Here is a 15,757-nt window from a genome sequence, read left to right on the forward strand (position 1 = left end):
GGACCAGAGCGTGGCTGGCCAGCAGCGAGCGGAACCGGAACGCCTTCCCGCAGACGGTGCAGGAGAAGGAGCTGGGCGAAGCGCCGCGCCGCCTGGAGCCACGTGGCGCCTCGCCCGCCGCCGCCCTGAGGTGCACTCGCAGGTGGTGCTGCCGCAGGTAGCCGGCGCGCTGGAAGCCACGCAGGCAGACGCTGCAGTGATGCAGGTTGTCGCCCACATGAATGCGAGTGTGTTCGGTCAGCTGCGTCTCAGACTTCAGCCGCCTGCCACAGACGCCGCAGGTGAACGCCGCGCCTGGCGCCTCGTCCGGCGGCGGCCCGGCCTCCATAGCGGCACGGCTGGGGTGCAGCAGCGCCTTGTGGCGCTTTAGCTGGTACTGACGGGCGAACTTGCGGCCGCAGATGTCGCAGAGGTGCGGGCGCTCGCCGGTGTGAGTCTGGAAGTGGATGGCGAGCTGCGAGCGGCACTTGAACTCCTTACCACAGAGATGGCAGAGCAGTGAGGCGGGGCGGGCCGGCGGGCCGGCGCCGGAGCTGTGCACCGTTCCTGTGGTGCTGCAGGTCATTGCTGCGCATGTAGGCCTTGGGGCAGAGGTCGCAGCGGAACGGCTTGACGCCAGAGTGGATGGCTTCGTGAGTCTTTAGCCGTGACCGGCAGACGAACGTCTTCCCGCAGACGGCGCACAGCCAGGCCGGCGCCAACGACCGGCGCTGGCGCCGCGCCGCGCCGTCCGGGTGCAGCCGGCTCAGGTGGTGGCGCAGGTTGTCGCGGCGGTTGAAGCGCAGCGGGCAGAGGTGGCAGGCGAACGGCTTCTTCCCTGTGTGGATGAAGGAGTGGCGCGCCAGGCTGGACTTGTTCTTCATCACCTTCCCACACACGTCACACACCGAGCTGTCCAGCTCCTGCTGCAGGCCGGGTCCAGAGTCCGGTCTGGGTCCAGAGTCCGGTCTGGGTCCAGAGTCCGGTCTGGGTCCAGAGTCCGGTCTGGGTCCAGAGTCCGGTCCGGGCTCTGACACAGCCAGAGGCCGGTCTGAGGGGACACAGAGGAGAGCATGGGTCAGATCTGAAATGGAGCTTCACCAAGCAGGTTCTGGTTCTGATCTCACCTCCCCTCGGGGTCCAGGTGGGGTCACCGATGTCTTTGTCCTCCACCCCCACCTCCTCCTCCTGCTCGTCCTTCTGGGGTCAGGTGACCGGCGGCGCGGCCGGCCTGGTCTCCCGTTGCATCTGGCTCTCTGCGGAACCGGTCTCTTCCTGGTTCTGGTGTCAGTGGGCTCATCAGAGAGTTTGGCTGCAGGTCTGATGATCCTGGTTCTGGTCCGATTCGGGACGCAGTGCTGCAGCAGCGCACCGCCGTCTGACCCGTCGGGTCGGACTGTCAGACACTGCAGCAGGTCGTCAGACGAACCTGCTGGGACAAACCGGGTTAAACTGGGCCCTGGGTTCTGACTGACAGGCTGCAGTCAAGACTCCAGGGAATAATTAAGAAGCAAACGTCTCTGCTGCCTCCTTGTGTGAGAAACACATCACTACACCTGGAAATGGAAATCTCTGGAGAACCGGTTCTTGTTTAGTTCAATTGTTTAATTTGGGGGTGAAATGATTCCTTGAATGATTTGAGTACTTCAATTACTAAAATTTCTCAAGGAAAACATATCTGCCTGGAAGCTTCCTTAATTTATATTTTATCATTGAGCTGGCCGGGTCGTCGCTCGGCCGGGTCGTCGCCGGGTCGTTACTTGCGTTGCTCTCACTTCCGCCTGAGTTGTTGATGAAAGCTAGCAGCAAAAGGTCCAATTTCCAGATTCAGCCTGGAGGATTTTATCGATTCATGATAATATCCGGGTCCAATAACATCCTTAAAATGACGGGAGCGATAAGTGGAGTATGGCAGCTTTCCTCTGGTTCAGAGCGACCAGCGCGGCGGATTATTAATACAGGTGAGCAGACAGACTGAACCTTTAGAGGATTAAGTTAAGTGTAACTTTACAGACGAACCAGAAAATACACTTCATATCTTGGGTGGTTTTACATACGTTTCTGTGTGACGAACGCAGGAGTTAAATGAACATGAAGCTATAAATGTCTGGGCAAGACGAGAGTTGATCTATTAAACTGACTGAAGATGAATACAGAAACCAAAAGCTGGAACATAGACCGTTTTTATGAGCCTGCCTCTTTATTACTGAACTGAATATGATTTCAGATTCTTGTAGAACTTTTCTTCAGGTTAACTGATAGAGTGATCTGTTATTGTTACATGTTAATGAGAAAACTTGCGTTACCCAAAGCACAATAACACGGTTTTACCGTAGAAACGCAGTTAAACAGTTTAACCGCGTTTCTACCGTTTTGCTTCAGGTATTGTTGTTTGGGTTTGGGAAGCAGAGCTTCATTGTCTCCAGTCAGACTCATCATTTTCCAACCAACCATGAGATGAAGGAATCTAACACACCCAGTTGGATCAGGTCCTCAGCCTGCAGAAGTGCAAACTACTTGTGCAGGTGAGGCAGGAGAAAAGCAGGAAGGAGAGAGAGGTTGTGTCTCACCTGAGTGTCTCCAGCTGAAGTTCTGACCCAGCAGGTTCTGGGTCTGACCCAGCAGGTCCACCTGGACGGCCGCCTCCCTGGTCTCGGTTCTGCAGCTCTGGCAGCCCACCTCCTTCCTCGTCTGCTCCTCTTCCTCGGGTCTCTCCCACTGGCAGCCCACCTCCCGGCTTCCTGCCTGCCTCAGCAGCAGGATGCACAGCTCCTCTCCTCCAGCAGGGGGCTCCATGGCTGCTGCAGGAATGTACAGCAGAACCAGAACCACGTCAGAATCAGAACCACTGGGCAGACAGCAGGACCATGAGGAGATCTCATAGACATACAGCCTGATCCAGATAACACAGCTACAGGCTGAAGTCAGAACCGACCCAGACTGCTTTCCAACTGGACCCGACAGCAGCACCACCAGAACCCCAGGACGTTCTGGTAACCACCGGAACTTCCTGTAACCATAGGGACGGAGGGAAGGCGCTCCACTGACAGAGCTGGACCGGAACCAGATCCGAACCGACCCTTCCCTGGTTCTATCGCAGTCAGTAGGGTTCTGGGTCGATCGCCGGGTTCTACAAACCCTTCCGGGAGGACAGCCCGGTTCCTCAGAACCACAACCTGCAGGCTCAGGTTCGGTTCCGGTTCGTTCTAAGGGAACCTCTAGTTTGACCGAACCTGCGAAGGATGACCGGTTAGCTCGAAGCTAACTCACCAGGTAAGCTCACCTGACGGACGCGAGGCCATCTCCGCAGGGTTCACTGTGACGTCACACCCGGACTATTAAGATTAAAGTCCGAACTCCATGTTCTGTTCAACACCGGCCCTGAGGAAACCAACCGAATCAGAACCACAACAGGCCACGCCGGGAAGTCTGCTGCTGCTGCTCTTCTTCTGCTGACCGCTTCCTGCTCGCTGCTGCCCCCGCGGCCGCGACGGGAACTACAAGCTTATTCTATACCTATTACATTGTTAGAAAGTTTTTTTTTAAAATCAATTTAAATGTGAAAAAAAAATCTCTTCCACGCCCATCCATTGTCCAACACGCTTTTCCTGCAGGGTCGCTGGATTCCACACTGGGCCTGGAAAATTTACTGTGATGATTATTGTGATTATTAAACAGAGAAACTTCTCTTGGTTATAGAAGAGGTGGCCACCTACTCTGGCTCTCTACTGCTCTTCTGGGAGGGAGAAGATTGGTTGGCATCGTCAGTTAAATCTGTAGTTGTTGCTCTGCGTTCTGCAGTGAACCGATTATGACAAACATCTGCAGTGGATTTCTGCCCTCATTCAATGTTAACATGAATAGGGTTAGGGTTAGGGGTTAAGGGTTAGGGGTTAGGGTTAGGACCTGGCTGCTCCTCCAATGGCCGTCAAAGCAGGAAGCCAGCGTAACCATGGTGACGACCTGGAAGCATCAGGTAGAAACCAAAGTTCACCGGTCCCCAATGAATCCATTTGAATGAAGTTGTGTCTGCAACTGGTACCAGAACCGGTACCAGAGATGGTTCCTGATGAAGAATAATGAAGAGGTTAAGTGGCCTAGTCAAAGGAAAACTGGTAATTTCTGTGTATTTCATGGAGAACCAGGTTAGTTTTATAAAAGTGATGGAAAGCAGGTGGCAGCCCACCTGAACTGGACCGGACCAGTGAACAATTAGAAACTGATGTTGAAATGACATGAACATTCTGGAGAACCAGAACCGGTCCGGTCCGGCATGTGTGGCCCGAACATCAGAGACTTCAGGTGGTGTGTTCAGTTTTATTGGAATCATACAACATAAATAAAAGCTTTCATTACAGTGATGTTCTTCTCAGCACCAGAACCGAGCCTTAACTGGGTCCGGTCTCGACCGGGTCAGAGTCAGAACCATTTGACTGGACCGCCGGCGCCGCTGCGGTTCTGATTCCGGAACAGGAAGATCTTCTGATTGTCAGCTTCTGTGCTTCACAAGAACGACGACAGCAAAGGAATAAATACTCCCTATGTACACTATTCACACGGACCGGGCCCACCCGGACCGGGCCCACCAGGACCGGGCCCACCAGGACCGGGCCCACCAGGACCGGGCCCACCAGGACCGGGCCCACCCGGACCGGGCCCACCAGGACCGGGCCCACCAGGACCGGGCCCACCAGGACCGGCCCACCAGGACCGGGCCCACCAGGACCGGGCCCACCAGGACCGGGCCCACCAGGACCGGGCCCACCCGGACCGGGCCCACCAGGACCGGGCCCACCAGGACCGGGCCCACCAGGACCGGGCCCACCAGGACGGGCCCACCAGGACCGGGCCCACCAGGACCGGGCCCACCAGGACCGGGCCCACCAGGACCGGGCACCAGGACCGGGCCAAGGTCCACAATGAGGCCCGGTCCGGTCCAGTTAGTTTCAGCGATACAAAACACCAAGGAAGAAGACAGAAGATGAACACTGACCCCTGGTGTTTTCCAGGGTGAACTACGCTACTGCAACAGGCCGTTGTCATGGAAACCTGGGAGCTTAAATGCCCCATGATGCCGAGCTCCTGACCAGCCGACATCAATAACTGATCAGATATTGGGTTAGGTTAAATTGGTTTAGACCAGTTTGGTATGATCTGAATTAAACCGGTTTAGAACCAGTGTGATCTGGATTAAACCGGTTTAGAACCAGTGTGATCTGGATTAAACCGGTTTAGAACCAGTGTGATCTGGATTAAACCAGTTTAGAACCAGTGTGATCTGGATTAAACCGGTTTAGAACCAGTGTGATCTGGATTAACCGGTTTAGAACCAGTGTGATCTGGATTAAACCGGTTTAGAACCAGTGTGATCTGGATTAAACCGGTTTAGAACCAGTGTGATCTGGATTAAGCCGGTTTAGAACCAGTGTGATCTGGATTAAACCAGTTTAGAACCAGTGTGATCTGGATTAAGCCGGTTTAGAACCAGTGTGATCTGGATTAAGCCGGTTTAGAACCAGTGTGATCTGGATTAAACCGGTTTAGAACCAGTGTCTGGATTAAGCCGGTTTAGAACCAGTGTGATCTGGATTAAACCAGTTTAGAACCAGTGTGATCTGGATTAAGCCGGTTTAGAACCAGTGTGATCTGGATTAAACCGGTTTAGAACCAGTGTGATCTGGATTAAACCAGTTTAGAACCAGTGTGATCTGGATTAAACCAGTTTAGAACCAGTGTGATCTGGATTAAACCGGTTTAGAACCAGTGTGATCTGGATTAAACCGGTTTAGAACCAGTGTAATCTGGATTAAGCCGGTTTAGAACCAGTGTGATCTGGATTAAACCGGTTTAATGCCTGATGATCCAGGTTACATCGTGTAAACATGTTTGACCACATCACAATCTGAAGATCTTTTAATGGTTTCCATAGCAACCAGAGGTTCTGTTCACCAGTCTGAGGTCCGGCACCTGAACAGAACCAAAACCAGCAGAACCCAAGATCCTGCGCTCCGGTCCGATCACAGAGCCTCATAGACTGACCGTCTCTGTCTGAATGGACGGTGCTCCACATGGCTCACAGCTGGGCCCCCAGCAGAGGACTGGTCCGGCGGTCTGCAGGAAGACCGCCAAGAACCAGAATAAGGTCTTTGGATGTGTGAGGATGGCTGGAGTTCTGGAGGAACCATTTCCAACATGCATGTCTCTTTGGAATTCCATAAATAACAGAAGCAGATTTGGGTTGGGTCGGGTTAGGGTCAGCGCTGGTGCAGTTCTGCTGTCAACCAAGATGGCAGCAGAACCGATGAAAGCAGGACTGGTTCTGCTGAGTCATGGTTCTGATTCCTCCGAGTCAAGGTGTCCCAGTGTGGGACGCTGTCCAGCTGCCGTCCAGGAAGACCCGGTAAGGAGGAACCGGACCTGGGCAGGATGAGGTCATCACAGGTGGGCGGAGCTTCAGTCCGGGTCTCTGCCAGGTTACGACACAAGAAAAACCAACAAGACGACAAAAGAGGACAGTCAGGGTGTCCGTCCAACCAGGCAGGACACACCTTCCTCCTCCTCTTCCTCCTGCAGCACGAGGAAGAGGAGGAGGTGATGAAGGGCGAGGCGGCCCCCTAAGCTAAGCAGAGTTCAGGAACTCCAGAGCCACTTCATAGCAGAACTTATATTGTTCCTATGGAGACACAACATATAACTAATAAATATAAAATAATTAAAAAATTCGAATAATATAACATAAAGCACAGAATGTATAAAAAAGCCCCACAAAGTATTAAAAGAAACAACGACATTAATGACCTTTTAATAATAAATAATGCTAATAATTTTGAGAATAATGATAAAATAATGAAGTTTCTCAGCCTCACCAGCAGGTCCACCATGTTGGTTTTGTTGTTTTTCTGAGCGTCTTGACGGCGTGGAAAACGTCCACAGAGCGCTGCTGCCTCAGCATCTCACACACGATGCTGACGCTGCAGAAGACGCCGCTGCGCCCGCCGCCGTTCCTGAGGGACACATGGAAGACATGGGGACACATGAGGGGACATGCTCAGAGAAAAAGCATCTGCTCCTCCTCTATTTCACCACCAGATGGAGACAAAACATCACTGAAGACAGAGGAGACCAGCAACGGTTCTGCTGGACGAACCACCGGTACCTCCACCGGTACCGCCACCGGTACCGCCACGGTACCGCACCTGTCTTCCTCAGGACGCCTGCTGTGGTTCCAGAAGGACTCAAGATGTTTTGGAGTTTGGATCAAAAATATCGGCGCAGCTTCAGCAGCAAAGCCGTTAACACATGGAGTACCGTGTAGTACTGCGTAGTACAGTGTAGTACTGCGTAGTACCGTGTAGTACTGCGTAGTACCGTGTAGTACTGCGTAGTACAGTGTAGTACTGCGTAGTACCGTGTAGTACTGCGTAGTACCCTGTAGTACTGCGTAGTACCCTGTAGTACTGCGTAGTACCGTGTAGTACTGCGTAGTACCGTGTAGTACCGTGTAGTACTGCGTAGTACCGTGTGTACCGTGTAGTACTGCGTAGTACCCTGTAGTACTGCGTAGTACCCTGTAGTACTGCGTAGTACCCTGTAGTACTGCGTAGTACCGTGTAGTACTGCGTAGTACCCTGTAGTACTGCGTAGTACCCTGTATACTGCGTAGTACCCTGTAGTACTGCGTAGTACCGTGTAGTACTGCGTAGTACCGTGTAGTACTGCGTAGTACCGTGTAGTACCGTGTAGTACTGCGTAGTACAGTGTAGTACTGCGTAGTACCGTGTAGTACTGCGTAGTACCCTGTAGTACTGCGTAGTACCCTGTAGTACTGCGTAGTACCGTGTAGTACTGCGTAGTACCCTGTAGTACTGCGTAGTACCGTGTAGTACTGCGTAGTACCCTGTAGTACTGCGTAGTACCGTGTAGTACTGCGTAGTACCCTGTAGTACTGCGTAGTACCTTGTAGTACTGCGTAGTACCCTGTAGTACTGCGTAGTACCCTGTAGTACTGCGTAGTACCCTGTAGTACTGCGTAGTACAGTGTAGTACTGCGTAGTACAGTGTAGTACTGCGTAGTACCCTGTAGTACTGCGTAGTACCCTGTAGTACTGCGTAGTACCCTGTAGTACTGCGTAGTACAGTGTAGTACTGCGTAGTACCCTGTAGTACTGCGTAGTACAGTGTAGTACTGCGTAGTACCCTGTAGTACTGCGTAGTACCGTGTAGTACTGCGTAGTACCGTGTAGTACTGCGTAGTACCCTGTAGTACTGCGTAGTACAGTGTAGTACTGCGTAGTACCCTGTAGTACTGCGTAGTACCCTGTAGTACTGCGTAGTACAGTGTAGTACTGCGTAGTACCCTGTAGTACTGCGTAGTACCCTGTAGTACTGCGTAGTACCGTGTAGTACTGCGTAGTACCCTGTAGTACTGCGTAGTACAGTGTAGTACTGCGTAGTACCGTGTAGTACTGCGTAGTACCCTGTAGTACTGCGTAGTACCCTGTAGTACTGCGTAGTACAGTGTAGTACTGCGTAGTACAGTGTAGTACTGCGTAGTACCCTGTAGTACTGCGTAGTACCCTGTAGTACTGCGTAGTACCCTGTAGTACTGCGTAGTACAGTGTAGTACTGCGTAGTACAGTGTAGTACTGCGTAGTACCGTGTAGTACTGCGTAGTACCCATGTAGTACTGCGTAGTACAGTGTAGTACTGCGTAGTACAGTGTACCGCGTAGTACCGTGTAGTACTGCGTAGTACAGTGTAGTACTGCGTAGTACAGTGTAGTACTGCGTAGTACAGTGTAGTACTGCGTAGTACCATGTAGTACTGCGTAGTACAGTGTAGTACCGCGTAGTACCGTGTAGTACAGTCAGAAGTTGTGTAAAATGTGCTGACATTTCAGTCTTTTATTTGTAGTATTGCTTTAGAGTGACGTAGGCCTGAGTTCAGTGCTGCTCAAGAGAGCAGGTCAGTTCGCTGCAGCAAACAGGAAGGGGCGGGACGACCGCGGTGAGTCTCATTCTGCCATTACTGGAGCCGTAAAGATAAGCCGCTCACAAAATGCCATGTGTTCTTATGTCCTTTAGGAAGTAGAGCAAATGAAATGAGATAAAACCTGAAGTGGTTCCAGTTTGACTCGATGACCAACCTGTTGGAACTGTGGTCAGTTTTAAATATTGTGACAGTCAGCTCAGTTTTGCTCTATTTTTCAGGAATGTTTTCAGAGACTATTGTTGAAGGAGATATCGTGTTCTTGGGTTACCCAACTGGAGGTTGTTTGAGTTAAAATGTTAAAACTTAACATTTAACTTGAGTTTTAACTCATCTCAAGTTTTAACTTATTGTGTTTTCAGCTGGTTTGGTCTCATGAGCTGCAGACTAACAGAGAATCTTTTCATAAAACTTTCACTGGCAGGTAAATAGGAGGTAATAGTTTTGAGTTCATGAAGGCGTCGATGTTTTCCTCTGGTAACTACAACGTCTATTAGACGTCATTTGTTGACAGTGGAATAATTATCCTTAGCCAAACTAAATGGTAACATTTACCTTCAGCATCCAAAATGTTTTACTCGATGCACAAATTGTTGACCATGTGATTCTATGAATGAGTTTTATTTTATTGTTTTACAGCCAAAAAACTTTCACCTTGGAACACTAAATTGTTTAACCATAATTTTCCCCTATATAAGACTCTACCAACAAAAAGTCTCAGAATAACATAGATGCCACAGTAAAATAAAAATGTGAATTATTGCTTGTATCTGTTTAACAACCTGGTTGTAACAACCTGGGTTGTTGTTCTTCAGAACCTAATTCATTTGTTTATTTCGTTTTGCTCAAATAAATTTCTGATATAAACATTGTAAATTGTATTTTATAATAGTTGATCATGTTGTTTTTCATGTCTCCTTATTTCTTTTGTTCCTCCTATAATTGATGGAAATGTATAGATATTATTTACAATATCATTTAATTATCTATACATCTTTAAGAAAATGAACAAATATGGTGTTTTATAAGATAATTGGACTTTTACGGTTCCAGTAATGCTGTAATTAATATTTAATAATAAAGACTTTGTGCTATTCTGATTTAATAATGTAAATAGATTAGTTGTGTTTCCACCCCTCGCCACTAGAGGCAGTATCAGACCCAAAAGATACGACTAAGGTGCAGATTAACAGTATCTGTTAACACTGTGAGCTGAAGTAAATAAAAGAGAGAAGATGAAATTCAAGCTGGGAGTGAAAATCCTTCCTAACGGTGAAAATAAATCACAGATTTCAAAAGAAAATAAAAATTCTCATTTCCTCCTTCCTGGATCCTGACAGACAAACCATCTTGTTCACTGCAAATACCTAAGAACCTAACCCACAAGTAGTACTGGGAATAGTACTGGGAGTAGTACTGGGTCGAACTGGGAGTAGTACTGTGTGCCCTCACAGGCAGTGGACCACGGTGCGTCCCTCGCCGCCATCGTACTCGTCCTGCCATTTGTCCACCTGGTGGACAAGCTTCAGGAAGGAGCGCTTGGAGACGGGTGTGTCCCGGTACATGGGCCAACCCAGGAACTGGAACTGCTGCACCATGCGGTACCCGTCCTGCGGCTGGAGGGGGACAGGAGGAGACGGGGACAGGCTTTAAACCAAACGCACCCTGAGGCGGGTGGAGAGCTGGATCAAAGGAAGGAAGTTCTCACAAGGTTAGCAGGAGTTTAACAGGAAGGTTTTTAAAAAGGAAAGCACAAGTCTATGAAGTCTATGAGGCGTTCAGGGCAGCTGGGAGACTGTAGGCTCCAGACCCGGGAGCTGAAGGTGTGATCATGAAACGCACCCTGGCGGTGTTGTAGATCCTGAAGATGCGGCTGATGACGTCTTCCTCCAGGTCCGCAGAGACAAACTCTACCTGCAGCGAGCCGAGGCGGTGGACGCCGTTCTCCGGCCAGTACTGGGGACACAGCTGAGACAGAGACGTCCATCAGCTGCCAAACTGCGTTGCTCGCTGCTCACCACTGACCTGTGACCTCACCTGGGCGGGTCCACGTCATTCAGCATCACGATGGACGTGCAGTGGTAGTCTAGAACCAGGCGCCAGAAGTCCTTCACCGTGTTGGGCAAAGGATGCTGGGTAACGATGAAGGCCGACGGCTGCTTGTACTCTGCAAGACACCGATGCAGGAAGTGAGGTCACGCGCAGAACCCTGCTGGGGTTAGCTCTACTGTAGTGTGACGTACGTCCATGAGCGCGGCGTTGATGTAGTTGGAGCTCTCGCCGTCGATGGTGATGAGGAAGGGCAGGCAGCGGTCCGGCGGCAGGACGTCCATGCAGCGGTTCTTCTCGTGGTTCCTGGGCAACAGCGCGATGCTGCAGTCCTCCACGCGCAGGGTGGGCGTCACCATGTTGAGGGTCTGAGAGTGCAGACGGAAGCCATGTTGGATGAGAAGGTTGGAAAGAAAACATGAAACGGATTCAGAGCAAAATATTCTGGACTTTAAGGACGAGCAGAGAAAAACTTTAAGATTTACTTCAAAAAATTTGTATTATTATTATTTATAACAACAATAATGAATCGTAGATTTACTGGAATCTGAACTTTCAAAAGAAAATAATTTTTACAAAAAATATTTTCTTCTTAAAAATAGAATTTAAATGTGTTTTTATATTTAATTCTTAACATTTGATTTGTACAATGTTAAGTAATATAACCAGGTATTAGACTGTTATGGCCAATATCATGTTTTCATAACCAGGTTGGCTATAATGTCATTTTATTTAATAATAATAATAATAATAATGATAACGATAGATGACGTCATCAATACATAAATGTGTTTTAATCTGGATTTTTTAGGAAAATGTTCTATATTTGTTTTTTATGCTTTCTGGATATCTGATGTGATTTTTTTCCCATGATCCTCCAGTCCTAATCATGTGCTGGTGGCGCTGCCCCCTGCTGGCCGTACCCTGAACTCCTCCTTGATCTGGCAGGAGTTGGTCTGGGGGTCCAATCGGTTCATCTCGTAGTAAAGCGAACGCAGCTGATTGGCCGGAACAGCGGTGTTCCCACAGAGACACGCCTCCAAGATGGCGTCATGGATGAAGACGTACTGCTCCTGTGGACAAAGAGGGACAGACGGCATCAGGGCAACAGGATGAGAAATGTCACATCAGCCATGATTTATGTCCACAGGAGGAAGAGGAGAAGGAGGAAGGCCGGGATGTTATGCTGCTGTCACTTCCTGTCAGCTGGAGGACTGCAGGAGATGAAGAACCTGAGGAGCTTCATCTTCCTCATTGAGCTCAGAGTGAGGAAGATGAGGGTGATGAGAGTGGGTCAGTGACAGAGGTCAAAGGTCAGAGCCCAGGGCAACAAGGCAGTTCAACATCAGAATTCCGAAAATACATTTTACATTTTGTTGATTTTCGCCATAAAAATCGTCATCAATATAAATGAATATATTGATTCAGAAACCAGTGTAAATGACCTTATTAGTATTTTGTGTTTCCTCATTTAAAAACGAGTATTTAACATAAGAATTAATGCTTTTATTTTGAAAGGGTTTGAAACGGAAGAGTGGTGAAGTGTGACGTCAACGTTAGACAATTAACTGACAATTAACTGACAATTAACTGCTGGTCATTACGCAGAAAGAGAGAGCGCTCAGGTGGAGTAAAGCTAATAAAGGTGTGGTTCAGATTAGGGTGTAGACAGTCAGTTGGTTGGCGCTTGGTTGATGGGGAACAAGGTGAGAGTTTTTAATATGTAAATATATATTTAGTTTTACTGTAAAACGTAATTTGCTTTGGGTGTGACGGTTGTGTTATTATACAGCACTAATATTCGTTAATTAACCGTTAATAGTTAATATGTTGCACTTTATGACAGGTTTAATCACAGAATGTTAGAAAAATGATTTATATGTTAAAGTAAAATGTGAAAACAACACTGTTTGAGTTATTAATGTATTTTATTTATGTTCTGTAGTTCTTACAGTGTGTTCACATGAAAAGGCATTAAATAAAAGATTGTTGTTTGAGAGAGAACCAGTAGGTCCAGAACCAGTTGGTCCAGAACCAGTAGGTCTAGAACCAGTTGGTGCAGAACCAGTAGGTCCAGAACCAGTAGGTCTAGAACCAGTAGGTCTAGAACCAGTAGGTCTAGAACCAGTAGGTCCAGAACCAGTAGGTCCAGAACCAGTAGGTCCAGAACCAGTTGGTCCAGAACCAGTAGGTCCAGAACCAGTTGGTCCAGAACCAGTTGGTCCAGAACCAGTAGGTCCAGTAGACCCAGTAGGTCTAGAACCAGTTGGTCCAGAACCAGTAGGTCTAGAACCAGTAGGTCCAGAAGAAGTAGGTCCAGAACCAGTTGGTCCAGAACCAGTAGGTCCAGAACCAGTTGGTCCAGAACCTGTAGGTCCAGTAGACCCAGTAGGTCTAGAACCAGTTGGTCCAGAACCAGTAGGTCTAGAACCAGTAGGTCCAGAAGAAGTAGGTCCAGAACCAGTAGGTCTAGAACCAGTTGGTCCAGAACCAGTTGGTCCAGAACCAGTAGGTCCAGAACCAGTTGGTCCAGAACCAGTAGGTCTAGAACCTGTTGGTCCAGAACCTGTAGGTCCAGTAGAACCAGTAGGTGCAGAACCAGTAGGTCCAGAACCAGTTGGTCCAGAACCAGGAGGTCCAGAACCAGTTGGTCCAGAACCAGTTGGTCCAGAACCAGTATGTGTCTCCATCCTCCTGGTTCTAGTCAGAACCGTCTGGACTGCTGGTTTGTCATCAGACCTGCTGCTGGAATCAAAGCTTCTCAGATTTTTAGTCCTCTGGTTCTGAAATGTTCTGTTTAAAGAAACTTTTCAAAGTTCAGATCAAATTCACTTCACACTGAGTTAATATTCTGCAGTTCTGCTGCTGAACTGAACTCAGACTCTGAGCATCTCTGATAGCAGACGCCGTCTATTTTTACTTCATATTGCACAACAGCAATAATAAAGAAGATATCAAGACTATAGATTAGCAGCAAAGCCATAAATTACAGTGAAATACTGGAAGAGCTGTAATGGTTTCCACTGTCAGCCTCTCAGGAATACGGGCAATAACTCTAGATCTGCAGCTCTAGATCATTCCTCTGACAGTCCTCAGGCCCCCCTTGCTCTGCATGTTTTAGATGAGCCTCTCCTCCAGAACAGCTGATCCAAATGATTGCATGACCTCCTCTGACCTCTGACCTCCTCTGTCAATCAGCACAGATTGAGTCCAGGTGAGGCAGCAGGGAAACACCTGAGACATGCAGGGCAGCAGGAAATGAGAAGCACTGCTCTATAAACTCCAGTTTCACAAGGTTTTGTCTCATCCACACATTTATCTGTTTTCAGGGCTCGGATGGGGTCAAAGGTCACCTGGTGACATCATAATGTAGAGCTGCGTATCATCTGCGTCGTTTTGGTGACTGATCTTATTTCCTGCTATAGCCTGAGCCGGTGGGAAAATGTAGATATTGAATCAAAGAGGTTCTAGAATGGAGCCTTGGGGAACCCCACATGTGACCTCTGACCTCCCTGAGAAGTCTCCTACTGAAACAAAGAAATCCCAGTTTATGTCAAACTGGAACCAGTCCAGAACTGGACCAGAGAGTCCGACCAGCTCAGCACTGAGGTCCAACAGAACCAGAACCAGAGCTGTGGTTCTTCCACAGTTTCTGTGTGTGTGTGTGTGTGTGTGTGTGTACCTCGTCTGCACCATGTTGACCCTTCGCGCCCTCAGCTCTCTGACACAGTTGTAGATGTCGACGACGCCTTCTCTCTCCGCCATGTCCAGCATGATGTCGATGACCATGAAGCAGCCGGTCCGGCCCGCGCCCGCACTGACACACACACACACACACACACACACACACACACACACACACACACACACCTAGTGAGCGGCAGCGGCGGCGGCACGGGGCCGAGCACGGGCCGGAGTCTGACCTGCAGTGAACCACGGTGGGGCCGGCGGTGGGCGGAGTCTTGGCCTTGACGCAGCGGATGAAGCCCAGCAGGCCGTGGCGTGCAGCGGGACGCCGTGGTCCGGCCAGCCGGTGAAGTGGAACTGCCGGATCTCCCTGATCTCAGCCACGCCCCTCTGGGGGGCAGAGAGGTTATCAACATGAACACCGGGGGTCACAGCTTCACCTTCATCCTCATCATCCTCATGCCCACCTTCTCCACAGCGAAGGTCCGGATCACGTACTCAGACAGCAGCTGCGTCTCGATCAGCGTCACCTTCATGTCGCCATAAATCTCAGTGTCATCAGGCCAGTACTTACAGCACTTCACCTGCACACACACACCACACACACACACACACACACACACACACACACACACACACACACACACATTGTCATTAACTGATTGACACACAGCTGATGGAGGCTCCGCCCCTCCTTATTAGACTACAGTCAATGGGGGACGCGCCGAGGAAAAGACAGAGTTAGATAATCAGCCTGAAATCTCCCAGAATCCCTCTCTGCAGTGCTGGCAGTTCAGCCAGGCATGTCCCTGGTGCATTATGGGTAATGAGAGTGGGCAGCGCCTCCAGGTGTGAGGTTCTGCTCTCGGGTCAAATCCTCCAATTTTAGGAGGAAATGAGCGGCGCCGGCGCTTCAGAACCTCCCACTGCATCTGACACGACGACAATCTGCCGAGAGGAGTCCACAGCGCAGGCAGGGAAGGACTGAGGCATTCTGGGAAACCGAGTCCCAAATGCCATGACGCAGAAAAACAGCAGCAGACTCACCCGGCCC

At 49.5% G+C, this 15,757-nt stretch overlaps 1 protein-coding gene and 1 pseudogene across 3 annotated transcripts; both read right to left on the reverse strand.

The window, feature by feature from the left end:
• Positions 1–862: 862 nt before the first annotated feature.
• LOC129356906 (uncharacterized) lies at positions 863–3,586 on the reverse strand. 3 transcript variants are annotated; one of them, XM_055026445.1, is made up of 4 exons: positions 3,250–3,586; positions 2,550–2,780; positions 1,107–1,408; positions 863–1,030 (listed from the first exon to the last, which is right to left on the reverse strand). In XM_055026445.1, the coding sequence occupies exons 2-4, from the start codon at positions 2,773–2,775 to the stop codon at positions 863–865; spliced, it is 696 nt and encodes a 231-aa protein (XP_054882420.1). In that variant the 5' UTR covers positions 2,776–2,780; positions 3,250–3,586. The 3 variants fall into 3 exon arrangements, with proteins under 3 accessions (XP_054882420.1, XP_054882419.1, XP_054882421.1); XM_055026444.1 differs by having other exon boundaries at positions 3,263–3,576; XM_055026446.1 differs by lacking the exon at positions 3,250–3,586 and adding an exon at positions 2,870–3,065.
• A 2,647-nt stretch (positions 3,587–6,233) lies between these two features.
• The window catches only part of LOC129356913 (receptor-type tyrosine-protein phosphatase mu-like), a 42,803-nt pseudogene continuing 33,279 nt past the window's right edge, over positions 6,234–15,757 (reverse strand).

The sequence above is a fragment of the Poeciliopsis prolifica genome, unplaced genomic scaffold (assembly GCF_027474105.1).
Source record: "Poeciliopsis prolifica strain line A6 unplaced genomic scaffold, Auburn_PproV2 SCAFFOLD208, whole genome shotgun sequence".
In the NCBI taxonomy this organism is placed as follows: domain Eukaryota; kingdom Metazoa; phylum Chordata; class Actinopteri; order Cyprinodontiformes; family Poeciliidae; genus Poeciliopsis; species Poeciliopsis prolifica.

What these genes read in the sequence shown, in the direction of transcription:
- LOC129356906 (XM_055026444.1), bottom strand. An exon ending in CTTCAGCTGGAGACACTCAG is followed by an intron (nt 1,409 to 2,549) that starts GTGAGACACAAC and finishes TTGTCCCAGCAG; the next exon opens with GTTCGTCTGACGACCTGCTG. An exon ending in CACCTGGACCCCGAGGGGAG is followed by an intron (nt 1,031 to 1,106) that starts GTGAGATCAGAA and finishes GTGTCCCCTCAG; the next exon opens with ACCGGCCTCTGGCTGTGTCA.